We start from the raw sequence: 27,435 nt of genomic DNA on the forward strand, positions 1-27,435 counted from the left end.
TTCTATACTGTTCGCTTAAACCTGTGTTATATTACACGTGTGCACTCACAAATGTCTTCTATAAAATTTTCTGTTGACATCAACCAGGTACAAAGCATTAGAACCAACACCAGATGCAATCATGATAAAGAGAAACGAGATCCACTTTTCTAGTCACCCATCTTCAAAAGATGATTAAAAAAAGAAAAGAAAAATCCAACTGGGAAAAAAGAAATAATGATTTATGAGAAGAAACTGAAAGGCACTTGGCTTATTTAGAGTAGGAAAATATAATGGAAGGTTACTGCTGTTCATCCAGTTCTGCAGCAGCAGAACACCAGGGAGAAGAGTCTACCTCTACATTGCCAATAGAACAGAGCTGTATACCAAAAGCACACACACACTGGTTCAGAAGCTAATGTCAATATTAAGGGCTGAAACACACTGGGAGTGGTTTTATAAAGAAGCTTCTGATCTATTTTCTGGAAAGGGATCTATCTCATATCCACCAAGATCATTCCAAGAACCTAATAAGCCCAAGGTAAATTATGACAATTCAGATCACTTCATAACTGCAATTTTTTTCTAAATCAGTTCACTCATGTTAACACAGGCATAAAAATTTAAAACAAGTATTTATGATAAGACTTAAGACTAGGACAAAACAGGTATTAATTAACTACAGCCAACTTCTGATTTCAAGTCAAAATAATTTCTAACCATCAAAGTGGTAGTTTCAGAACAACATTTTAACAGAAGCAGCAAAGGACTGGAGACCCAGAAGTAGGTAAAAAGAAAAAAAAAAGGCTTTCAAGTTATAAAAAGTAAAAATTCATTTAAAAAGCCTATATGCCATGGTTGACCTGAAGTGACATAGGACCTGAGTTGATTACACAGGAATTCCCATTCAGTCTTACTCTATTTTCCTTTATGTCCTTCCCAGATATGTTCCATCTTTATTTTGCCCAAATAAGTCATAAACTGCTTGAAAACTAACCTTGACTAAGTCTGCGAGGCACCTAGATCTTTAAATGTTTGATAAATAATGCATAATAAGCTCTCATGAGACTACAACAAAATATGGAAGATAAAGCTGACATTATTTTGTTAAGTAGTTTAGCAAATTGCTTATTAAATTCTGGTAAAAAGCTTCTTTGTAAATAAGATACCATCTCCAGGTGTTATTGTTCCTGCAAAAAGCACTTAGTAAAAGATCCAAAACATAAGGCACTTAATAATAATTCAAAAATAAGCAAGAAAAAATATGCTACATAATCATATTAAATTTGCATATTGTTTTCATTAGAAAATGCAGATTAGGAGTCAACTGAGAAGATTAAAGCAAGAAAGTTGTGAGCTGAACAAGTAATTAATTGAATCTTTGCAGCTGCCTTATATGGAACTACTACTCTCAAATACGTGCTGTGAAACTTAGTTTTTGCTCTTTCATACTGTGTTTCAATCTCTGTAGGAAATTTTCTCTTCGCATTTATTTTGTTTATAAGAAAAAAACAATATCTACAGCAAGTAAACAGGCTGCATCCAAAATAAATATTTGCAATAGCAGGAGGATTTTTGCATTGAACATACTGCAGACAGTCATCAACATGTGTCATTCAGCTAGTGACATATGACTGATACGCTATGTGCTCAATGAATAAAAAGATAAAACAGAACTCCACTGGAAAAATTAAAAGATGCCTGTAAGCTATTTTAATGAACGTGGTACCAAAACCTATGATCAACTATATAGGCAGGACTTTCATTGCTTTTATAAATACAAAGCAACAACGTTCAAAACATGAGGTTACAATACTATTTCTTATTCAGCATTCTGTATCAATGTTCTTTTCTAAACATTGTCTATTGAAATTGTAGCCATAAGCAACTACATGGATGAAAACTTGTAAATATTTACCTATTCTCTTCAAAAACTTCATGCATAAGACAGTCAAAAAATTAATTTTAAAATACAATATAATAAGCCTTGCATTCATTGCACAGGCTCTTCCTTTACCCAGTCTTTTAGCAGCTAATCAACTGTGATCATCTTCAAATTACAGAGTTAAAATATGTTCATAACATATGCTCAGTTTTTAGCATCTGTATGCAGATATTAACAAAAGGCATTTTAAAAATGAAAAGACATTACTGGCCTACAGAATTCCTGTTTTCTACTCTCGATAACCTAAAAATGAGAAAAAAAGCATTCTAAAGTTTAGAACAACACGGGGAAGCTTCAATGAATGCTTCAGTGATTCTGGATAATTACAGCCAAAAAAAATTGTAATCTAGAGCAGCTTTAACTAAATTACTAAAAGTAAGTACAGTTAATTTATCATTTAAATTCAGTACTGAAGGGTTGGGTTTTTTTGCTATAGTTAATACATAAGCTTTGATGCTTGGGCCTATCTTAATAGATTGCAAGGGGAGAATTACCCAAGGAGAGGAAGAGATCAGATCTCTACCTATGCTCTCATTTCATTCATCTCTGACAAACTTTAATATTAGCAATTAATGAACAGGAAGTAAGTCTTCCATTACATTTTACCAATCCATTTGTTTGAGCAACATTTCACTTGCCTGGAGTAGTTGAATAAAGACATCCCCATTCATAACAACATCCCACCATAAATAGTCAAAACAGCTGGTAACTTACCAACCCTTCTAAAGCTCAGCACTACTGAAAATTTACTTTCCTGCTTTAAGGCTTAAAGTAGCTTCATTTAAAAGTATAAAGTATAACCGGAATAGACATTACTTACTCTGCCAATCCTAGTATAGTTTCTCTCTTGTACTGGCCATCTGCTGTAAACCTCTGCACGTCCACCCCTTTGCCAAGCCCTTGAAGGACCTGAGCTTGAGTAAAATCCAGCAGCCGCTCATTGTAGTAATGCAACTGATTTATCAGAGTTGCTATTTCTTCAGGCCAATCTGCATAGCCATACTGAGTAACATGCTTTGTGACCATCTTAATCAGCTCTTTTGGATCGGCCTGTGAAATTAATTGAAAACACATTAAAAACAAATGTTAATTTCTGTAACAAATTTACCACTCTAATTCATCTGATGCCCAGAACTGAAATATTTCTTTATTTTTTGATAAATTGCAAGTACAATGGAATCCAAAATTTTATGTAAGGGGTAGTCTCTACAACTCTCTACAAATTTGTCCCTTTGGAATGTTTCAGTCATTCTATATGCTGCAAAACTCACGCAAATTTACTTCACTAATAATAACTTCACTGTGATTGAACTTGGTTTAAAAAACCTTAATTTTATTAACATTGAACAAGGTAGCCAATTTTTAAGACACTTCGATAGCAAAAAAGCTTTGCAAATCTCTCATTTATAAACACTAATAATCTGTCAATTATAAACACTACAAATAAGTTTATTTGAAAACAAAAAGAACCCCAGAAAATCTACCTCAAGAGCAAGAATGGAACCAATATTACAAACGGTTAAATAATTTTCTTCAATTACTGATTTTCTGATATGGTTTTATTTTATAGAATAAATAAAAGGAATAGCTTAGTGTTTTAAGCACTCAAGCACTGACTACTTGTAAACAGCAGGAAGTGTTGCAACATTTGAAAATTAAACACAAAGGGCTATGAATTAATGGTCTATGCCTGTTCATTTTGTACATTGACAACTGAGACTCCCAAATAATCTAATATTGACCATCTATGGATTAGAACAACTTCTGTTCACAGAATAAGTGTTATTTGTGATGGAAGTTTTCTACTATATAAATCATACATTAAATGAATACTTAATCAACCACTAACTTCTGCAGTCAAAAACCCACATACCAAAGCAACACTTCAGAATAGGAAATGAATACAGTGCAAGCATTTTGAATGGAAAAGGAACCCGTATACAGTAGCGAGTTTGCAATTATCTCAGAATCGGGACAATAAGTATGTCGAGACATCTGCGCTTGGTGGTGGTGGTGAAGTCCTTGTGATTTATAATGAATGACTCAACACTCGATACCTTGATTTCTCTCCTCCATGAAAAATGAGGCCACCAGCAGTGTAATGCCCCCAAGGTAACACTGTGACTTCTGCGCGGCACCCACTGAGGAAGGACTGCCACCTACAGCATTGCCAGTACATTTTGCTGAACCTCACTGCTTTACAGTAAATAATCACCAGGGATGCCAACAGTAGCCGGAGTATTTCTAAAAGAAACAATTCATATAACTGCTATGTAACTGCTGTAATCTCAGAAATTTTGTGGATTGTACTGGACAAGTACACTTAATTTTTTTAACAGAACGATTCTGTTGAATTGTAAGCTGAACTTACAATACGAACATTAATTACAGTGCATGGCAGGGTACAACACAGACCAAATGTTTGAACCTTGAGGCATGCCTGAACTTTTCTATGACTTGCTGCTCATTCTGATTTTTTTTTTTCCTCAAGTCCTGGATGGTAGGCTACTCACCAAGTCATATTATATGCTACAGGACATCCTTTTTCCTCTCCACATGATGCTTTTCTGAAGCCCTCTAAACATTGCGAACTCATTGATTATATAAACATCAGCAGTTCAAGGTTACTTAGGAGATTGGTAACAGAATAATAAGAACTTATGGAAAACAGACAGGCAATCAGAATGGTGTCTCTACAATACAATTATACTGTCTGAACACCAATCCACTGCTTACTTATATGCACTCGTATCTAATTTGAGGTGACTGGCTGAAAAACAGAAGAGCATGGAGGAAGGGAAAGACAGGGCAAGATGAGGAAGACTGTTCAACATAATTGCCTACCTAAATCCTCTATACAGCCCATAGAGAAATGTAGGTGCCTCTGACAACCTGATGGAGGTAAGTTTGGTCTCTTTATGTAGGTTTTCCCTCTCTCCGCTAAGAAAAGAAGAATTCAACATCAGAAGTCTAATTGTTCCAGTGATAATATATGGAAGCAAAAGGACCTGTTAGGTATTGGCATTAAAGCAAAATTCAGTTTACCTAGAGCTACTCTTGGGATGCATGCCCAGCTGTGTGGTTAAAGTGCACTGATGCTTATGGGGACAACTATTCCTTCTCATTGTTTTTGATGTAGTCATTCTTGACCACTTCTAGTTTTCCAGGGTTTCCCATAAAGCTTGAGTTTGAATTTAGACCTGACTGCCATTCATCAAGGATTAATAAAGACAAGGTAGAACTTGTGACTTAGGGAGTTCCTGAGCCACAGATTATGGGAATGAAACTATGACTGCATCCTGTCTCTGATGCACTTTGAGGGTCTCATTTGTCTTTTATGAGATAGTTCAGAAAAAACTATACGCTGCCTCAATTTTTTGTTCCAAAACTTCATCCACTATGTTACATAATTGTACATCATGCTGAAAGAACAAAACAAAAAACCCCAAATGCAACACATATTGCTCCAAATCCATCTTCAAAATAATTTGGTCATTTCCAGTGACTCCCAGAGAAAGAGCTCCATTCTGACATTCAAAAATGTCAGCTTAAGTAGTTAAAATACAGTCAAGTGATCCTAAACATAAAAAACCCAGCTTAAAATAGAAGCATACAGCAACTAGAACCATGTGCATTTTAATTCTCTAAAATACACAGAGTTAATATCTTTCCTTCTCTGTGGAAAGTGCTTGGGTTTCAAGACAGTAAGTTATACATAAGAAAGCCATTTCACCGTCTTGTTCAACTTACTGCATTGTTTATAAAGTAAAGGAGGACAATCTTGAAAATAATTTCAGACAAGGATGCCAGAACTCTTCCTTGAGAAATGCCTTCTGAAGATGAGAAGATAACTTATTTTAAGCCTTTCCTGATTAGCAAAAAATGTTTTGCAGTGAGGCAGAACTAGTAACTTCAATATTTACAACAGTAACTTCAAATATATTACTAAGACAGCTATATTTCAACTGTTTTATTTTTTTGACAACCCTTTTCTTCAATGTATCAGACAATCATCCACTTCTAATTTGAAATTCTTTTTCATCTTCTGCATCAGTACTTCCAACCATAATAGTCCACCAAGTTGTCACCCTGTTATTTGACATCTATCACTGATGCCAACATTCATTCCCCATTGATTACATTTCCCCCAAAGCATCTTTGTGTTTATGCTTCAAAGAAAGACCTTAAGACTATCTAATCAGCTTAATCATATTCCCTCCAACGCTTTTGCTAAATAATGCCTACAAAGATGCAAGGACAAGTCTGCAGTTCTGTCAAAACCACTCTGTATCAAACTGGTCAGTATTGTTTCATTGTTTTTCTTACCTGAGCCTATTTTACCTCCTGTTTCATAATAAGGATGTAATAAAATAAAAAAATAAAAATAAAGAACCACAAGACACCCCAAAACATATAGAAAACCTTGGGACAAGTACCAACTTTGTGATATAGTAGCATCACAACAAATAATAATAATGATAAAATGTTATGGGGAGATGAAGAGAAGAGAGTAGAAGATAATCTGTTTTACGTGTTCTTGCAGAACAATGAAGCTTAAAGGATCAGTGTGATGTATATATGAGGAATGAGGAACAAAAAAAACTATGTTGATGTCTGTCATCAAGATAACTGCTTCTCAGTACTAGGTTCTCTTCTATTTTCTGAAGTTCTGAAATATGTTAAAAAAGAGATGGTTCAGAAAAGTACCATAAGAATGATTAAAAGGACTTAAGAAGCATACCCTATAATGAATGACACCTTCAGATTCTGATCTATTGAGCTTATTAATGATGGAATTAAAGAGTAATTTGATTATATCCTGTTAAGATGTATAAGGCAAAAAAGCGCACACCATCACTCCTTAATGTAGTAGATAAAAATATGATTATCTGAGAGCTGGTAAATTAAGCTATATACATTCAGACTAAAGACAGAATAAAAGTTTTAAACAAGATTTCTTTATTACAATCGTTTTCCAATGCTTGTGTTGGATCCTGCATCACCAGAAATCTTTAAATAAGCATTGTCCTCTTTTCTTCCCCACAAGATCTCATGCTCTGAGCTATCACAGTATCTGAAGTCAAAAATTAGTTTAGGGAAATCCTACAGCCTACTTCAAGCAATAACCTATACTACTTAACTGTTGTGAGACTTTCTAAGTTTTGAATCTGCCCCAAGTTGCAGTTGTTTGCAAAAAGCAACTACAGGAATCATGCACTGTTTTTCTTCTTTTACACTCGCCATCTGTTTACAGTATTAAAATGTTTTCTTAAATAACAATGATGTTGCCTATGTACTGTTTATTAGGTATTCAACACAAACTCAACAGAAAATAGAAAATGCTAAAAAGTGTTCAGTACCCAGCTGTGTAGAACTTGCATTTCATAATTTTAAGTATTACTCATTCTTTCACATCTTCACTTTTTGAAAATACACCTTTGAAAGAAACAAAAATAATTCTACATCAATTAGATATCTAGCTCAATTAAAAGTGATGTCTAGTTCTAACAAACATGAAAATAACAACAAAAATCATTATAGCTGTATTGCCAGTATTTAGAAACTGTTTTTAACTGAAAAGACCATAACAACTGGCTATTAATAACAGCTAGCCATAAAGAAAATTAGCAAAACTGATAAAGGTTGATGTTTACTGCAACATTCACATGGGCTACAAGTTCTCTGAATTTCTTAAAATTGTAACACACACATCTAAAAAAACCCACAAACAAACAAACAAACAAAAATGCTAGAACTTGGTTGTGTAAAGACAAATGGACTGTGACAGGTAAGACAGAAAAAGTCATATCCAGTTTGTTTTCTTTCAAATGATATCTGTGAAAAACCCTTGACTGCACTGTTATCTGTGCTGGACTTTCAGACTCTCTCGGATACTGGAAGCAGTGCCAACATGTCCCAGTCCCGGGTTTGTCGGGTAAATGTCCTCTCATACTTCTGGACGGCTGTTTGAAGAATCATCAGGGAGAGAAAGCAGTATTCACACCAAGGCTTGCCTATTTTAAATAAGAACACAGCAGCAAACACAGGCTAAGATAAGTCTGTAGTGAAGCCACTACAGCTTACACAAATGTGCTATGCTCTTAACTTGTGACTGCTAATAGCATTGCCAAGGCAACAGGGAGCCGGCTCATGAACTCTCTGCCTATGTATTTTACTCATCTGTTGGACGTGTGCTAAGTTTTCTGCTGTAATGTTGTCTTGGCAATAGTGAAGCAATCTAGTATAGATATTGCTTGGAAATAAAAAGAAGAAAGAAAAAAAGAAAAAAGTAGTCACTTCCATAAAGCTAATTTTAGTTCCACGGCATTAGATAGGACTTAGCACCCAACACAACAAGTTACTGTCGACATTACATCAGCTACTTATGACTGATCATCATAGATACTGCAGTTACCAATAAGAATCAGCTGGGATCTAGGTCCACCCGACTAGATGTTGTGAAACGGTATTTTCTTCTGAACATACAGATGCATCTGTAAAGCCCTTCAGAATCTGTACATTACTGTGATATGATAAAAGCAACAGTGGTTTCAAAAACAGAAAAATGTCTTGAATTTGGAATTTGCTCTGCCTGATCCCTAAAATAATCTTCAGTTTTTAATTTCTTTGGCAAAGTTGCTACTTTTTCATCTTTCACATCTCTTTACAAATACTTAATTCAGCCACACACTTAAGAAAAAACAAACACAAAAAACCCCCAAAATATGAGAATACGTATTTAGTTTCTCTCCTAGTCCTCTCCCACTCAGGAAGTGACAACAATTTTACAGCTAATAAGAGATAAACAATAAAAAAGATAGTTCTCATGCCATTGATAGCACTAGGTCAATGTAAGGCCGTTTAGCTTGTTTACTTAAAGACCAAGAATCTCTCAAATTGTTCCAGAAAGGCATATTATTCTTTTGTTTTTGTTTTCAAGTGTGAGTGAACTTCAGATTCTCATGACAGGCAAAGATTAGGAACACCAATAAGAAAAACTGCTTGGATCACCTAGACTAATCTGCTCATTATCACCAGAAATATATAACAGATGTGGTGGACCTTTCTGGATTAAAGTTGTAAAACATTCCCATCACCTTCTAAATTTAAGACTTTCAGTAAAGATCAAGAGCTGCAACTACAGTGAGCCACAGGAATCCAAATGGGAAGACAGAGGATGCTTTAGTTATGTCAAGATCCAGGTAATGACAGATTTGTTTAAAAATATTTTATAAGTAATCCTAAAATCATGCTACAAACGAAGACACATACACCAAGCAAAACCCTAATAATTAGCAGAACTAGGAAATGGCAGCACATGAGCAAAGCAAGAGACACCAGGGTGTGAAATTCCTGCTACGCACAGATGCACCTTGATCTCCATCCTGCCTCTAGTTGCCAATCTGCAGTGCTTCAAAGGAAAGCAAACTACTCCTCTGGAAAATGCTTATATTTCTGGAAGAAGAGGCGAGTTCTCCCTAACCCTTGCAGCAACTAGCAGAATTCCTGTACCAAGAGATTCAACGTACTATAAATCTGATGCAGACAAATAATAATAATAATAATAAAAGTAAAAGCTGTATTTTTTTTCTCCTCAAGTACTGATGCAGGAAAGTGTTTACAAAAAAGAGAGAGCTTATATTTTCCTGGTTTTTTTTCCAAGAGGTAAAAATCCATCTCTCCATAGGATAGTGTCTAATTAAATCCATGATACTTGTCTTCAAACAAGTCTGCCATACTGTGAATACATTACCCTAGACACAGCATCACAGTAACTGGGTAACCTACCTTTTAGACTACAGTGCTCTCATGTCTGATCTGCTCAAAACAAAAGATAAAATGTACAACTGAGAAGGAAGGTAGGGACATTTCAAAAATAAAAACTTTATTGTTACATCATTGAAGTGCAAGCATAAACCAAGTTTTTGTTCTCCCCCTGCTGCAGCTACATAATGATGGGTGACAACAGAACACTATTTCAGGATCAGCTTTCACAGCCATTTTTCAAACGTATACAGAAAACAAATTTCTTCACCCACCACACCAAGTCAACATATACGGATAACTACTAGAATACCTCATACAAGTCAAAAGATGTTTCAGGACAGAGTTGCACAATCTAACAAAAACGAAGTAGAAATGAGCTAAGCATTTAATAATCCTCAATTATCAAAAACAGATCACAGCAGAATCACAGAATGGTTGAGGTAAGACAGGACCTTTAGAGATCATCTGGTCCAACCTGCCTGCTCCATCAGGGTCCCCCAGAACAGGTTGCCAGGACCGTGTTCACTTGGGTTTTGAATAGCTCCAAGGTCAGAGACTCCACAGTCTCTAGGCAACTTGTGCCAATGTTCAACCACGCTCACAGTGAATAAGTGTTTTCTTGTGTTCAGACGGAGATTCCTGGGTTTCTGTTTGTGCTCGTTGCCTCTTATCTTGTCACTGGGCACCACTGAGAAGAGTCTGGCCCTTCAGATACTTATACACATTGATCCCCTCTTCCCCAAGTCTTGTATATACTTGTATAATCAGAATAGTAAAAAAATTTTCTACTTCAGATTTATAATTTTCTATGATCCATCATCTGTTTTTGTCACATATTCTAATGTCTCAGGTATATTTAAGTATAATGATTTTAAAACCCATTCATACTCTTAAAAATGCTTGTCGCCACAGTACTGTACACAAGTGATGCCAACAAGCTGTTCCATACTGTATTCAAAAATGTAGATATGAATATTGTAGATCTGGAAGTGGATTTATAGACTCCACTTCCACAACTTCTCTTCTTCCCTTTGCCACAGATTTCATCCAGATTTCTCCTTTTCCCCAGGAAATGGATGCTCTATAGCTTCATTCCAGATGAATGAATAAAGCAAATGCTTCTGGATCACAGTTTAAAAGCTGCTCACACTCCAAGTGACCAAGCTTAAAATGCTTCTGAACATCTTGTCCGCAACTTAAATGATGCCATATAAAACAGATTATACAGGCAGGAGTGACTGTGAGGACTCCACGGTCCTCGTCTTCTTAGGGTTTTAAGACTAGTACTAACTTGAAAGAGTTATTTGAATTTCCAGGGGAAATTAATAAAAAGCAAATAGGTGCATTTATACTGAAATTAACACAAACGAATTCATGATGAAGAATAGCTAAAAACAAAATAGCTGGTAAATTATGGGAGGAAGATGAAAAGACAGGTAAACAGTTCACAGAAAAGCACTTGCAATTTCACTGATATTGGAACTAATTATTTTTATTCCAGAAATTCTGCTTCTTCTCACTACCAGGGAATAAGAACCTACAATAACAATTCAAATCTCAAACATAAGATAAATGACATTTCATTTCATGCAAACATGCTTTGTTTATTTACAAAGAGAAATAAATTGAGAATGCAGAATTTAAAATGGCTGGAAAATTATATTTCAAAACTGGAGTCTAAAAAGAACAAATTTCACTTATTTTTTAATGCAAGGAATTTTTTGTGTTTTGAATAAGAAATGCTAAAGCATAAACATTTGAAGACTGAAACACTTGGAGTATAAAGGCAGCATACTACACTGTTGCATGAAGATCATCATGTGGGGGAAACTAACTGGATCTTACAAGGACAAAATTTGTCCAAGCAGCTGGTATGAGTAGGGACAGGATGTAAGTGGAATCCTAGAAATCTTTTTCTGTAAACAAAGCCTCAAAACTCAGACTGAGCGGAGAGGACTGATGGTTAAACTCTTAGTTTTGAACTATGAATCAGATGTTACTAGCACAAAACCTTAAAATAATGTCACCTGCTGTTTTCATTTATTCAGAAATTATGCTAAATGATAGTACTAGAATTCGAAGCAGTGCACAACACCTATTATAGAAAACCATGTTCTACAGGATTTTCTAACTCCATTTGCAGAAGTACCAAAAATCTCATGCTAGAATTATTAGAATACTCAAAAATGGAAACAAAAATGCAGTTAACAAATTTAATTTCATTAATACATTCTGTTTTAAAGTCAAACAGCTACAACAAAATGAAGTCACATATTGAATATCAAGTACCTGCAGTATTTGTAAACTCCTGAATGCTAATACCAATACATCATTCTAACAATTCCCTTGAATTTGAAGGTATTTGAAGGTATTTTACGGCAAATTCCAAGCAGAGTTAAAGAAGAAACTTGGCTACAGAAGTAACATATGACCTTTTAGGAAATAGGAGCAGAAGAAATAACAACAGAGTGATTTTAAGAGCAAACGATGTGTACGTTAAATCAACATAGCTTCCAATACAGAAACCTGTATTGCTGCAGAGACAAAAATAAATAAATAAATAAATAAATAAAATCCAAGGTTGTTACTAGCAATAAAATATAAAAAATAATTTTAAAAAAGTTGTCAAGGCAGCTGCTTCCACAATAATGTTAAATGACTTGTGTCTGAACACTTGAACAGATTGCTCTGATGCTCTGTTTCAATGCTTTATTGCTTCTTTTCCAACCAGCTGTTCTAGCAGGAGAGAGGAATAACTTTTTCCCAAGAGAAGAGATTTTCTTAGTTTCTTTTCTATCTTGTGTTCTCTTACAGACAATCTATTAATGGGTAAGATATCGACAAGTCAGGTTTAGGCTGAAAATCTCATCACTTCATTTCACCTGAAAGCTATTTTAGTGCATGATGTACAAAAGTTTAAGAAGTCAAGTGAAAGATGACCTCTGAAAATACAAAATGGGTATATTTTACCCTAGTGGAAGAATTATTACATAGTTTTGAGTGAAGTATAGTATATTAACTCATTTCACATTTGCAGTCAGTGTTACTCTCAGTAAATAGTGTCACAATTTAGGTAGTTATCCTAAACTTCTGTTCATCTCCCTTTTCTCTGCACAATCCTTTAGTTTTGTTTATGAACAAACTATGCTATGGACGTTCTTTCAGAGTATGTCTTCACTCTTAATCTACATGGCATCAGGTATAGTAGCATACAGACTTCAGGATAAATAAGTTACTAATATAAAACTTAAGTACAATATGATAGCATTTTAATTCCCTACGTATAGTTTCATTTTAATTTGTACAGCTACTCAACTGGACAGATGCAAGTGTTTCTACATTTTACTATTTTAAAGCTTGAACATTAAGTATTCCAGGAGCTACCTGACAAAACAAAACACCTGTATCTCCCCTTCCCTGTGACAGTTATTAAAATGGCAGAAATATTTTCTCATTCTAATCCTGGGGCACTCCTAACATTTCTGAGTAAGAAAACATTATTTTTTCAGTGATTACCTTCACTTTTTGCAATGCAGATTTCCATGAACAGCTTCTTAGGCTAGTCGAAAAGTGCTAAGCTTATTCAAGCCAAATTAGCATTTGTCCTCAACTCTACGTGCACGCACACACATGACAACAAACCAAAAAAACTCATACAACCACTACAGACAAAAAAGTCTACTTTCTTACTCAGTGGGAATTCAGCATTGTCTGGTGCTCTCAAGTTACTTACGTTGCCAATCTAGATGAGTGACATTTTGTTAAAATATTGTGTTCTAAGATGAACTGTGTTACAGAAAACTTCAATCGGGTTGTGTGCAAAATCAATACTGTTCACAACTTTACATTAATCTGTAAATAATGAAACAGTAGTATAGTCACTGTGGAAAATCATGAACCCCCCAGTTTATTTCCAAGACCGGTTTTAAAGTGAAATAGCCGTCCAGCTCTGTCTAGAGTTTTGATAAGAATTTTTAAGAGGGAGGTGTTTGTTTCCTTGCTTTTTAAGCGTTAATTTAAGACTTCCAAGCAAATTTGAGAAATCTCTACAGTATTGTCACCTGAAATTTACTGATTGCAGAAAGCAGTTACAGAAGCACAGAAGAGAAAGTAAAATAAGAAGATAAAGCCAACTGACTATAGGAAGGTTGCTTCAAATGGCTGTCAGTTACCTTTATACTGTTTTGTAGAGAGGAACAAAACCCATTGCAAGAAGGAAAACAGTAGTACTTAATCCAGCTTCCTTGTATGAAAAGCCATGAATATGTCCCCTGGGAAATACAGGCAAGTTAGACCTCAAGCCTCTGCTGAAATGAAAAGTTGTTTTGAAGATTCAGTTTTCTAAAAGAGTATTTCCGAACAGCTGGCTCAAGAACAACACTTGCTCTGCTTTCAAAAGTAGGATTTAACAGAATATCTTATACAACCCTTGAGAAACAAAAATGAGCAACATTGTAACAATTTGTTTTTGAGCACAATTTATAGTGAAGAAAGAACAGGAAGTTGGAAAAAGAAAATAAGATTTGAACAATAGCTCTGTTTTGAGTGACCTAATGTTATTTGGTCCGATCTAAGAATTATGGTACTTTGTTGTGAGCTTAACAGACAAAGAAATATAATGATCTGTGAAACACTCATTTATCTATATCAGACACCTCAACCAAAGGAACATAGTTGTCACAATCTGACTGCAATACCACTAATTTCTGGCTTACTACTTCAGGGATCACACTGGACAACGTTCAAAAATCTCAGCAATGACGTCTAGTTCAGAAGAGCTTACTTGAGTTTTAAGCCTTGCTACGAAGCATTTTATGAACTCTCAATTTTTTGTTGTTGGCTCTGTTATTCATTCACTTTAAAAATGTTTATTTGTGAGATATTTGTTGAGGAGTATTCAAATAAAAGAGAATGAGCTGTAGCAGCTATGGGAGAACTCAAATTCATGTAACTGTTTATTTTGAAGACAGATCAAAATCAACTTTGGACAAGATTCTCAGTCATTTGGGACAACTCACACGGGTCACTGGTCTCTTCAGCATGACATGATAAAGAGTAAAATCCTAGACAGGACATAAACATCTACAGAAGCATTTACTATGCTATACTGTAATAGAATTATCTATATTTACTTGAAAACAACAGTTACTATCTATAACTAAAGTTTATTATAAGAAATTATATTTCAGGAAAAACATTGTTATGCTAAATGAATTAAAAGTGTCTAACATCCTTTATAAAGAAGATTGCAAAAAATTTCTAATTAAAATATTATCTGATATAATGAAGTTCCTTTCCTTAAATAATATATCCAAAGATGATGACTGTTATGACCTGGTAGAGACAGAAAACATTCATTCTCAAATTTCAAATACTTTCCTACTGGTTTTCTGCAGTATGTATGAGAAAGCTTTAATATAATTAAAAGGAATGAAAGTGAATTCAGGATTGCCCAAAGGCTTTAACTAGTGGAATTACTTCTTTCACTCCCAATTTTGAATGGGCTGAATACTGTCCAGAAATATTTACTGTATGGAACTTTCTGAAAGTAAAACAGTACTAGTCAAGATGGTTAGCTGTTCAAACAAACCCAGAACAGCAGCATGTCTGAACATGAGCAGAACAATAAGCAGCCCAGAAGCCTGACAGAAAACTTCAGCAGCCCCCAGAGTTGGGGTTTTCAAGTTAGAATTTGACACCTGTCGTAGGATCTAGTCTACCTGAATCTCACCTACATTGGGCTAAATTCTACCTGAACCCAAATAATAAGTCAGACTACTTACTTTCCATCACTTGCTAAATCTAACAACATCTCAACTCACCATGCAACTTATTTAAGCTAAAAGTTCCTTGGATTTCTAACTACAGGAATCAACAAGTGCTTAGAGGTTTCCTGTCTTCCCAGAACAAGCACTATAGCACTCCTCCTCTCTCCACCCAAATTATGCTGAAAGCTGCTTTCTAAGCTAAACCTTAGAAGCTGAAAAAAATTAGAGATGACCGTTCCATTCTCCTTTGGCAAAACTGAGGTCAAAACATCTACCACTATGCAATTGCTTGAGTTTGAGGTCCCTCTTCAGCCTTTATATCCAGGGAGCAGATCTTGAGTTCTAGTTCTATGACTATGAGAAAGAGAATTAAGCTCCCTTTTGCTTGATTTCCTTCCAGCCCACACTCATCCTCTGGATTAATTTTATAGGAAAGTAAGGTATAGGAAAGTCAGGTACTTTAGGCAGAATTGTGCTTTGAGAGCTAAAGGGCAGGACCTATTGATGCTTATTCACAGTCCTTTCATTGAATTGATCCTGAAGGCGGTTTAGAGCCTCAGGACAGAGGATGTATTTTTAAGTTCAAATAAAAAAGCACCTCAGACATTTTTCAAGTTTAATTTTAACTCAATACTGGTATCTTGAATAAGCACAGAAAATACCAAGTTCATCAGGCTCTGAAGTCGTTTCCCAAAACTGCTTTTGATAGGAAGAGCATGTTGAACTTAAAGCACCCGCTCTTTAGAAAATTTCCTGCTAGAAAGACAAGGCACTTCAGAGATGGCGTCTGCATAGGCAGGTCTGTCCATTTCCAATGGTGCCTTTAAAACTACTTTCTTGGGTTTGGGGTTTTTTCTTTGTTCATTTTTGTTAAACTTTGACTTCATTTTACAGTCAGTTATGCTCCAGTTATGCTTAGTTTTCTCTGAAGACTGCAACAAAGTGTGGATATAAGAATACAGTAGTTTTGATTTGTTTTTTGTAGGGGTTTTTATAAAACCCTGTATAAAAAACTGAAGTGATTCACTTTTTTAGTTTATTGTTCCTTTTGGGGGGGAAAAAAAAACAGACCAAAAAAAAAGTTTCAAGATACATTTTTAATATTTTAAAACAACAGTTTTTTAGTCTTGATAGAATGATAATGGTAATTTATGCAGAGTAATCCTATACTATCTTCAATTTCTAAAAGTACTGTAACCTCTGACTGTGTCTATATGTAACTGTAAATTTAAGGAACTGTGTCTGTAAATACCTGTAACTATGTCATTATTCATCTATTTATTTAGTAGCAGTTCTACATTAGCAAAAAGGTGTATATAAGCTGCACATGGAATCATCATTAAGGCTTTTAAAGGCAAATATTCTTATTTCTTAGAGAGGAGTGAGCTATGATTCTAACAATGATTTTAACATCAATTCATCCATTTTCCTGATTTCTTAGTGCAGTAAACATACATCAGCTGAAAGAAAATAGTTCAACAGATCATAAGGGGATACAGAACCCTTCACCTCTCTTTCAAGTTTTGTTGCAAAAAGTAGACAAATATGACAAAATATACATGACATCACACAATCAAAGTGAAGCATTCCCCATTATGTAACAGGTGCACATATGAGCATATAAAATGCATCATTAGGATATGTACATTGATCTTCAGGGGCAAAACTAGAGATTAATTACAGGTGGGGGCTGAGGATCACACTGCCATGGCAATGAAGATAATCTGCTGAGGATTGCTCTATACCTGAACAAGACTTCAGTTTTCCAAAATGCATTTCACAGAAGGCAAAAAAAAGCATTACAACAGTATGCTGTTGTATGATGGATAAAGTATGGTGGTTAAAGCTCAATTTCAACGTCAGATGTCCACCAACTAACGAGCAGCAGCCCACTGTGTTAACAACTGTCACAAAGGTGATATATACTGAAGCTCTTTGAACCCAAATAATTCACTGTCTGGCAAAATAAAGGTGGCTCTTTAAAGATTTCCCAATGCCATCCTTTCAAGCATTCTTATCACTTCACACTAGCTGAGAATCATCAAAACCTTAAGTTCCTCCAGCCATCTCTTATTCCACTTCACTTCAATCCAACAACATTTTTCTCTTTGCTTTCCTCCAGCATACTACAAATCTTGCTCATGTTTTCCCCCCTATGGATTACTCGCTGCCAAAATTCACATGTAAGGAGAAAAAAGTGAATTGAAAAAGAAATCCCATTTGGATATCTCAAGGAATATTCAGAATGAGTATTCTGTCTCTTCCTTGTGCTTCAGAAGCCAGAGAGACACTGGACGATTAAAGATTCATACATCTACAATATTACAGATCAGCCAGCCATCCAGTCTTCTGATACAGCCTTATATCAAGATTAACTGGATCAAAATTTCCATACAATGTTTAAATGGCAAACATGGTATATAGTTTTTCCACCATTCTTTCTTTAATTCAGTAGTTCTAACCTATTTAACACATACCTTCATTATCTCTCTGAGATCACAAAACAAGCACTCAAGCCACTTCAAGGAAAATTCCTTCTTGATATTACTGGAATCAGTGCCAAGATTAAATGAGAAGTCCAAAAAATTCAGGTTCTAGCAGAAGCATACAAGTGCTCTGAAGATATTATAAAGCATAAAAAGCAAAAAGGCAGCATATCAGACATTCAAGTTTTTCAGGAATTATAAAATAATTCAAAAGTGCATACCAACTGCATAAACTCCAGAAATCTTTGTTCTTTCTTACTTGGAAATTGTGCTGGATCTTATCTTATTGGAAGTTCAAATCCAGGTCACTAACTGTAGTAGAGCTAAAATCTATATTTAATACACATCTATATTTGATGTATATGGCAATGTGCCAATAAGAACAAGTAGCAAGGACATACTATTGAACAGTCTAGTAGGTAGCACAATCTTTACATAACCAGTACATGAAAAACAGCTTGCTGGAATATGGAGAGAGTATGCTTCCAAAAATGTTCTCCTCTACTGTCACTCTTTCCAAAAGGTAGTAGCCTTTTCATCTAAGGAAGTCTAGAGATCAATAAATGAAGGAAAGGAGATATTACTAGACTGAAATAGTCAGTCTGCAGAATTTTATTTAATTTGGGGTCACTTCAAGATCATTACAATTTCTTTGGGACAAAAAGCTCAGACTTAAAATTTTCAGGTCAAAATAGAAACCATAATTCAAAAAGAAAACAAAGCAGTCTAAAAAACCTCTACACAGCTCAGTCGGGAAATTAAGGCACCTATCATTGGGGAAAAGACATGAAAAAGCATGAAAAAACAGAAAGCTTGCCCAAATGAAGAAAAACAGAAAAACCCACAAAACATGATAGGTCAAGCAGGAAATTAAAAGGGCTAAAAAAAGAATCTGAAAAATACCTTACAATGAATGGTTAAGCTGATATTAAAAAGTTCTGAAAAGTGACTCAAAATCAGGAAGCCAGCCAGAGAAGTGGTAAGACCACTTGGTGAAAGGTGTCGGGGGGCGCTCGTGGATAAGTCTATAGTAGAGGAACTCTATGAATTCCTTACGTCAGCTCTCACTGCTGAAGATATGGGGGGGAGAGAAAATGGAGGAGTTAGATCAATTAGAAGAAAATGGAAAGTGCCAGACTAATTGGATAATTTATATGTTAGTTTGCCACCATGACCAGATGGCATTCACCTGAGTTCTCAAGGATACAAATGTGAAACTACATCAAATTGCAAGCTAAGGTGCATCACTGAACACTACAAATAACCATTAGGCCAGAGTGGTTGGACAGAAAGTGTAACTCCTGTCTAAAACAGGGATCTCAAGGGGAACCTGGAATCACAGACTGTTGTGGTCCGCGGGAGTAGCGGGAAAGAATCATATGCAGTCACAGAATGCAGATTCAACTCCAACTTTATTCAGCAATGTGCCCATCTTATATATGTTTGTGCAGTCGTGGCATGCAGGCACGCGGCGCCTTGGCCACTATGATTGGTTAGCTGCTATGAAGCACGCGGCGTTTGCCTTAATATGATTGGTTTACAGTTTCTGTTCACGCGCCTAAAGCGAATACACGATCAGTGCAAAGTTGCTGTTCACGTGGAGGGGCTTGTCGGCCCCCTCCTTTACTTATTTACCACTACTTATCTTCCCCTTCTGTAATGGTCTAGGAATGCTCAAGGACAGTTCACACAGCCGCAGGGATCCTCACAGATTATTGTTGTGAAGCACTGCAAGGGCCCCAACAACAGACCAGTGAGTTTTAAAAGCCATCACTGAGCACATGCATAAACAGTTTGGTGAGAAAGAGTCAGCACCGCCTCTGTAAAGAGAAGTCTGCCTTATTAGCCCACTAGAGTCTTATAAGCATTCGGACAAAGGGCATGCCACAGACAAAATGTAGACAAATCCTCCAAACAAGGATGCTCCCCACCAAAGCCCAGTCAAGAAACTTAAGTTCCCATAAGACTGGAGAAAAGGACCTTTTATGGACTGAAAGCTGGTGAAAGGACAGAAAGCTTAATGGTCACTTTTCAGGGTAGGGGAGAGACAGCAGCGAGTCCTCCAAGAACAAGTTCTGAGACCACTTTTATTCAATGACAGAAGTCAATTTATTGACTTCTCTATGAAAAACATGAAGAAGGGATAAGTAATCAATATCCAAGCTTTCAGATGACAGTAAGCTCTTTTAATTATTCAAGTGTCATGCTACATGTCAAGACCATGGTGTTTGGACTACTTCGACTTTAAAAAAGCTGATCTAAGATCAGTTCTTAGCCTGCCACTTAAAATCCATGGTTCCTTTGGTAACAACCTCACTCCCCATTTTGCCTTCAGAACCCTTAGATGTGCACAGAACCCAGAAACAGGAGCATGTACCAAACAATAGATGCACATATCTCAAGTTTTAATGGATAATAGTATCTGACCATGTATAAGCAGTGCTAGGCATAAATAGCAGCATGAAAAGAAAATGGAGCTCAGATTGTCCTATAACAAGAAACAGTGTTTAGCGCAAAGTAGTTTTGGGTGAATAAGAAAAAAGTAATTTTAATGTCATATGAAGGCAAGGACAACCCAAAGCCCAGCCAATAAACTTGAATTTCATGCAGAACATAAAACAGAAGAACCAAAGAGTGAAGCAAAGGGGAGAAATCACATTGCCAAAAGGAATTTGCTAGTTTTCAGCATCACTAACTGAACAGAAAGAAGGGCAAAGAGGAAGTAGAGTGCTTGAACCTTAGTACTAATTGAACCCAAAGTAGTAATAACAGCAAAGAAGATCATGTTTCAAATCTGCCATAAGCCAAGAATACAGAGCACTACTCATTTACCATTTACAATAGACTTAGTGCTAGCTACAGAGTTTAGGAACAAGGAGCTGAATGTCAAGATAGAATGAGACAAGACTGTCTGATGTAGTTTGTCAGTTTTGTATATTAATATTAACAGACTCCAGTAAAACTTCATGTATACTAATCCAATTTGAAATTAAAAATATATATTACTTATAATGAGTTAAGTTCACAGGTTAAGAATGAGGAAGGATATTATTATTAAGCACAAACCAACATTCAATCGTTTACCAGCATTACATTTCTGATGAGATATAACCTCATCTTGGTTGTACAGACTTATCTGCTATCTGGACTACAATGCCATGTAATAAAGAGGTATTGGACCTCATCCAATATGGGTAATACACATGGCAGTTCATAAGATCTGCCCTCTGTCCTTATACAATACCTATGCCAGTCCAAAATTTAAGTCCAAGTCTTTATTTTCAATATCCTACCTCCAGAATATCACCTAAATCTGTAGGATAAGGACCATGGATCTGCTTCTCTGGCGTAATGTAACTGCATTTATAATTATGGCCAATCTTACACAAATAAGTGGCAGAACTGTCTTGGGAACTAGATCAAGCCTGCAAAATGAACTCCCATAAGATCAACACAAACTTCTATCTGGTTCCAAGTACAAAGCATTCTTCTTTTAACCTTGCCTTCGTAAATACAAAATAGATAAACACATACCAGCAGGTAACAATTTAAAAACTGTTCTACATGCTGTTTTTTTTCCTCTGTGGGAAGGGAGGTGAGAGAACAAGCCACACATGACAGATATTTGTCACAGCCACTTAATGCACTTAAAGCCTATAGATGTCATTGTGGTGAGGGCAAGTATAGAGACCCTCAATATAGCTCTACTGAGGAAGATGTGAATAGACAGAAACAATAATTTGAAAGTGGCAGGAAAAAAAGAGAACGAGAAACAGTAGTGTGCATAAAATACACAACAGTTGATATAAACAGGGAGAAAAAGCAAAAGCAAAACCAGAAAGAAAAAAAAAACTACTTTGTAAAAAAGTGCATTTATGAGAGGTGATGGCAGAGCAATTCATAAGCCCTAATTCTACCTCTTACAGAGCTGGAATAAAGGCTTCTCTAACCAACAAAAAAAGGGAAGCAGGTTAAGTGTGTAAGAGCACCATTTCAGACAGTAACTCATATCTCCCTTCCCCTTCTCAAAAGCTAGTTAAATCAGACTAGTTAGTTTTGTGGAACAGAATTCCCAGCTTCTTTAACAACCCTTGGCATTTCAAAAGCATCCCAAAGAAGAATCACCGAGGTTACTATTTCAATATATTGTCAGTAGCAGCCCAGAGAAGGACAAGAATCAAACACCAGCTTGTTTTCTTGAAAGAAAATAATGGGTAAGGGAATAAAAAAGAACTACTTAAGAATTTTCTGCTAATAGCTTCTTCCCTCATCCATTATTAATGGCAGAATTCTCCATCCCCTCTTGTAATTCAGCAGTATTTGTTGGAATTGTTGCTTGAGGCACCAAGAATAAACCTGGTCTCCCAGCCAAGGTCAGTAAAATACTCTTTTCCAAAACTATAGAAACACTCCAGCATTAGATTATTAGCACGAAGACAGGAACATAATATATTAATTAACCTTAGGGTAACTAAACTTCTTCACTCCTTTTTAGAGAAAACAAACTGCCAGATATCTGTATTCTAGTCACTTATCAGATCAGCAGGATAGGACAATTGAAGAGATAAGCTGTTAACAGAAATAAAATTACCAAGTAAATTTCTTGCTCAGCTGTGCAGCTTCTCCCCTCATTCATCATGAGGGCAAAGTAGCAAGCAGTGAATCAGAGTGGCAGTGCGAAGGAATGCCAAACAAGAACTTAGCATACTCTTAGCATATAGACAAGACTACAGTTTTGACATATAATGCAAGGGATATGCAAAACCAAGCACCACCACTTTCCAAGCAAAGGGTGATTTTGATTAGCAAGATTTAGAAGATCAGCTGGGTAACAGGTATCTGGCTACAGGAGAGGAGGAGTGAATTCTGTCAAGCAAGGCACCTGGGATAGCCATGTCTGACTGACAGATTGGGCCAGCGCCACAAAAAGAAGCAACAAGCTATAGTCTCAGACTCCCAGTTTGTGAAGACAAAGGTGCCTATCTGCCAGTCAGACCTGATGTCTCACGAAGTTCATGACTTGCCCAAAGTCTGATCTGGAACTTCAGAGAGATTGCTAAGACCCATCCAGTCCTCACACTGCTACTTTTTGCTGTTCATGGACGTGGGTACAAATGATATTACCAAAGCAAACACCCGATCTACTCATTAGGGCAATTATAGAGCTCTAGTGACTAGGATAAAAAGTGACTTAGCTGGTGTTCTTCTTTACATGCCAGTCAAAGAGAATGACTCAGGCAGGAGTCCATCCTGCAAATTAGCACCTGACTGTGTGGCTGCTGACACCAGTGGGCTTTGGGAGTCTACGACCACAGGACCCTTTTCAAGGAACAAAGACTACTGGGTCTCCCTGACAAAGTATGGAGAAGAGCAGCTTTAGCAACAGGTTTCTGAACCTAGTGAGGAAGGCTTGAAACTAGTTTCAACAGTGGATGGAGACCAAATCCTGAAGATAAGTCAAGGAACATTGGTTGGAGGACAGCAGGCATAGGAGGCTCTCACATTCCCCCTGAGAAAGCAGGGGGACCAGAGCCCATCTGAACTGCCTGTATACAAATGCAAGCAGCCTAGAAAACAAACAGGAAGAACTGGAAGTCCATACGCAGTCAGAGCTATGACATCATGAGATTAGAGAGATAGTCCACATGACTGGAGTGCTGTGATGGATAGAGACAGGATATTTACTAAAGACAGGCAGAAAAGATGATAGGGGTGTATGTTGTATGCGAAGAAGCAGCTTGAATGCATGGAGTTTTTCTATGTAAAGGGTGATAGATAGGCTGCCAAGGCCAGAAAGATGGACATTGTAGTGGATATCTGCTACAGATCACTTAAGAAGAGATGGACAAAACTCTTCAAACAAGTGGAAGATCACAGGTCCTGGTTCTCATGGGGGACTTTAATCTCCTGGACATCTGGTGGAACAGGGCAGGACAAGACAGACCAGGAGATTACTGGAGTTTGTCAGGCACAGAGAAAGAAAAAACAGTTGGGGAACACGATATTCAATAGCAGATTTCTCTGAAGGAACCAAAACATGGGAACATTTCAGATTCTGAAGGAAGCGAGGAAGGCAAACAGAAAAAAGGAAGAGCCTGGACTTCAGGAGCCTGGACTTTGTCTTTCATGGCAGCCTCCCACAAGACCTCATCTTCAGTTTTCTGAACAAGCCAAAGAGGCCAACGAGACCTGGCTGATCTTAGAATCGTAGAATAATTCAGGGACAGCTTCCACAAAACACAAGATAGTCCAATTTGACGTGCAGAAAGCACATGCAGGAGCGGCCTTACTCAGCCACGGTGACCTGTTGCCAACTCCTAACTAAGCTCAAAACCAAAAGGAAAGATATGAAAGAGGGAAATAAGGATGGATTTAATAAAAATTAAGTTTCGTAAGATTTCATAAGGATGAAAGAATATAGAAACAGAATAGTCTCTTTTCTAAGAGAAGTTCTAATTGCACCCTGGGAGGGAAAAAAAAGAACCAAACACACACACACACACACACACACACACACACACACAGTGATTAAGCACTGCAACAGGTTGCCCAAAGGGGCTGTCAATTCTCCATTCTTGGAAATAATTGAAGCTCAGCTGGCCCTGAGGGTCTGAGCAACCTGCTCTATCCTTGAAGTCAGTCCTGCCGGGAGCAAAGGGCTGGACTTTGGAGGCACCTTCCAACTAAGATTGTTTTATGATTTGGGTCTTAAAAATTACCCTTGAATAAGATTCATTCACCTGATATGAGCGTGACAACTGGCACACACAATCAACATTCTAGATATTTTGCATTACAGTACTCTCTAAGAGACTTAGATTGCATCCAGAATTCCACAGTGCAATTTATACCTATTTTGCTAAAAACCTTTCAAGAAAGTTGCCAAAAACGATAACCAAATGTAATGGAAAAATTTTTCCAAGGAGCAACTGGCCTGAATAAAAAAGTTCCCAGAAGCAGATCTACCTTTCTCACAGTACAGAAAATCTTGCAGCATAGGGAAAACAAAGCATATATATGCTCATCACCATACAGTCTGGATTTGAAGGTTGTTGTCACAATAAGCCAGACCTTTACACATTCAGTCATTTGTTAAATATCTGACTAATCCTCAGATTCCTCCATTTCCCTATATGGATGCTCTTCTCTTAGTTTCTTTAAGTGTATTGAGAGTCTCCTCACACCGCTGTTTCACGGTGTAAATTGAGCATTTAAGTCTGCTATCTTTTTTCTCGGATTGGAAAAAAAGAAAAAAAAAAAGATTTAGTTTGCTCAGAAGCATCAGTTCCTATTTCTTCTTTTCTACTTCAGCAACAGTCCCTCACTAAATACCCTTGGCACTGGTAACAACAAATGTATTCTCCTGCAGTTCCCCCCCACACACACACACACATACTGAGTATTGAGGCCTCTGTTTTGTTTTGTTTCTGTTTGTCCTATCCACTCAGTTTCTTCTCATACAGTTGTTTCCAAAATATACTGTTTAAAAGTAGTACTCAAACACAGCACATTCTTTTCAGCAAACAAATTAGAATCCACTGCTTATCATATAGTCATATGCAGTATTTTACCAAGAAGGAATGAAAGATTCAGCCAAAAATCATATTGGTAAGAGATGAACCATGTGCTGCTGCTGAGAAGATTTTGATTATTAAATGGCAATCTGAGTAGAAACAGCTGAAGCTTTAACATATCTGTCCATATTCTTATGACTTATTCTTTAAAAAAGCTACAAAGCTTCTTTCAGAAAATAAGACTGTCCTTTATCTTCACTCATAAGATGGAAGCTGAAGTAATAAAACACATCTTTTTTCATCAAAAGTGCCTCACAGGAGGCAAACCTAGGCTGAAAAGAAAGATATTTTACAAATGAGCTCCTTGCAACCAACATGTTTTACAAGCTCCATGAATTCAGTCATGGTCTAAGTTTTGATTTAGCTTTTAAATAGGAGGTAGCAGAATGCAAATGTCTACAAGAGCACAAAAAGTTGCCCAATTGCAGAAACGGGCTAGTACCAAAACTCGGCAAATCAGAAGTTATTTTGAACATGGGAAAAATGTCCTCCTCTCTTTCATGCCATGATGGTGATTAGTGGAAATTGCTTCTTTTCAGACAACTTGTGGCCAGAAGTGCTCTTTCAGCTATAACACAGAATGCTAGGCTGAAAGCTATACAGGACAGAGAGGTTCTCTACAGAAGCAAGGAGTTGGTGTAATTTCAGAAAGGTTCTCTTGGAGTCTTTCCAAGACTCCAAAGAAAGGAAGAGTGTTCAGCAGCCTGACTTTCACTCAGTTTTCTTAGTAGGAATGACAACTGGTGACTTACTAAACTTTTGTATGTCACCTCTTAAGATTTAGTGCAGCATTTATTGACTGTGTAACTGTCTTAATAACAGGCGACAAATAAGAAGCAAAGTTGTACCAGTTCAAAAAAACAAAAAGACACTTGTCTTTTTGTTGAAATCAACAAGTTAATCAACACAAATGAATTTTAAAAACAATGTGTAATCTAAAATATAAAACATACCTCAACAAAGGCCATGGAAACTTTTCGAACAGCACAGTTCTTACTTAAACGGATATCTGACTAATCTAAGAAAGTACTGTAGTGTATGAATACCACAAGATGACAGTTATGCTCATTATTTGCTCAATAATTATAAGCTACTTTGAAGATGGATAACACTGCTTACTATAAAGGATGCTTGATATTGAGCATCAAAAGCACACAATATACTCTTCCAGAAATTGTTAAGTACCTGTCTGTTTACAGCATTGTAGAAGATAATTACTCATAGCGTAACAGGCTGTTCACAGTATAAGTCAGATCAGCTCCTTAACAGGCTTGACTCACATACTGGCTTTTTAGAATAGCTTTAATGCTGCACATTAATGAATATGGTTTTAAAAAGAAAGAGTACTAACCCTGTAGAGGGGGTGGCATTTGTCCTTGAAACATGGTGCCAAACGAGCATAGATCTGCAGGCTATAGTAATAACTTGCCAGCTGGAGAGATAAAGCAGAATGCAATTGCTTTTCAAAGCACTTGTTGGCATCTACCACCTAGGAGAAAGAGAGCATGTATTTAGATGAAAGAATTAGCAAGCATACAACATTAAGTGCACAAACTTTCTAAAAGCTACTTGCTGTGATTTAGAAATAGCTCTGATTCTACATGTTTTCCTGGCACAGAAGTAAATCAGGAAAAAAAAAAGAAAAAAAAACCCACCAACAGGCAAAGATAATTAAGATGCTTTCCTCCCCTTGCTCCAACCACCTACCCCAAATGATTTTCAAACTACAGCTCTGTTTCTTCTCTACCACAAAGTTGTTATCCATATTTCTGCACTACATTAGAATTGTCAGTCAGATGGTGTAACTCCTAATGTAACTAAGAAAACGTGTCTTTTCACCAATGCCATGCTCATAACCCAATTCAAGAGCATGTGTTAGGAAGTTCCATTAAATGCAAAAGCCCACCCCCCCCGCT

At 36.5% G+C, this 27,435-nt stretch overlaps 1 protein-coding gene across 1 annotated transcript in view; it reads right to left on the reverse strand.

Annotated features, from left to right (window-relative positions):
• NBAS (NBAS subunit of NRZ tethering complex) overlaps nucleotides 1-27,435 on the reverse strand; it is a 193,926-nt gene that overhangs the window by 77,590 nt on the left and 88,901 nt on the right. Inside the window, 2 exon segments of the mRNA XM_067294611.1 lie at nucleotides 2,745-2,974; nucleotides 26,871-27,008. Coding sequence (XP_067150712.1) covers nucleotides 2,745-2,974; nucleotides 26,871-27,008 — 368 coding nt within the window.

Source organism: Apteryx mantelli, chromosome 3 (genome assembly GCF_036417845.1).
Source record: "Apteryx mantelli isolate bAptMan1 chromosome 3, bAptMan1.hap1, whole genome shotgun sequence".
NCBI lineage: Eukaryota > Metazoa > Chordata > Aves > Apterygiformes > Apterygidae > Apteryx > Apteryx mantelli.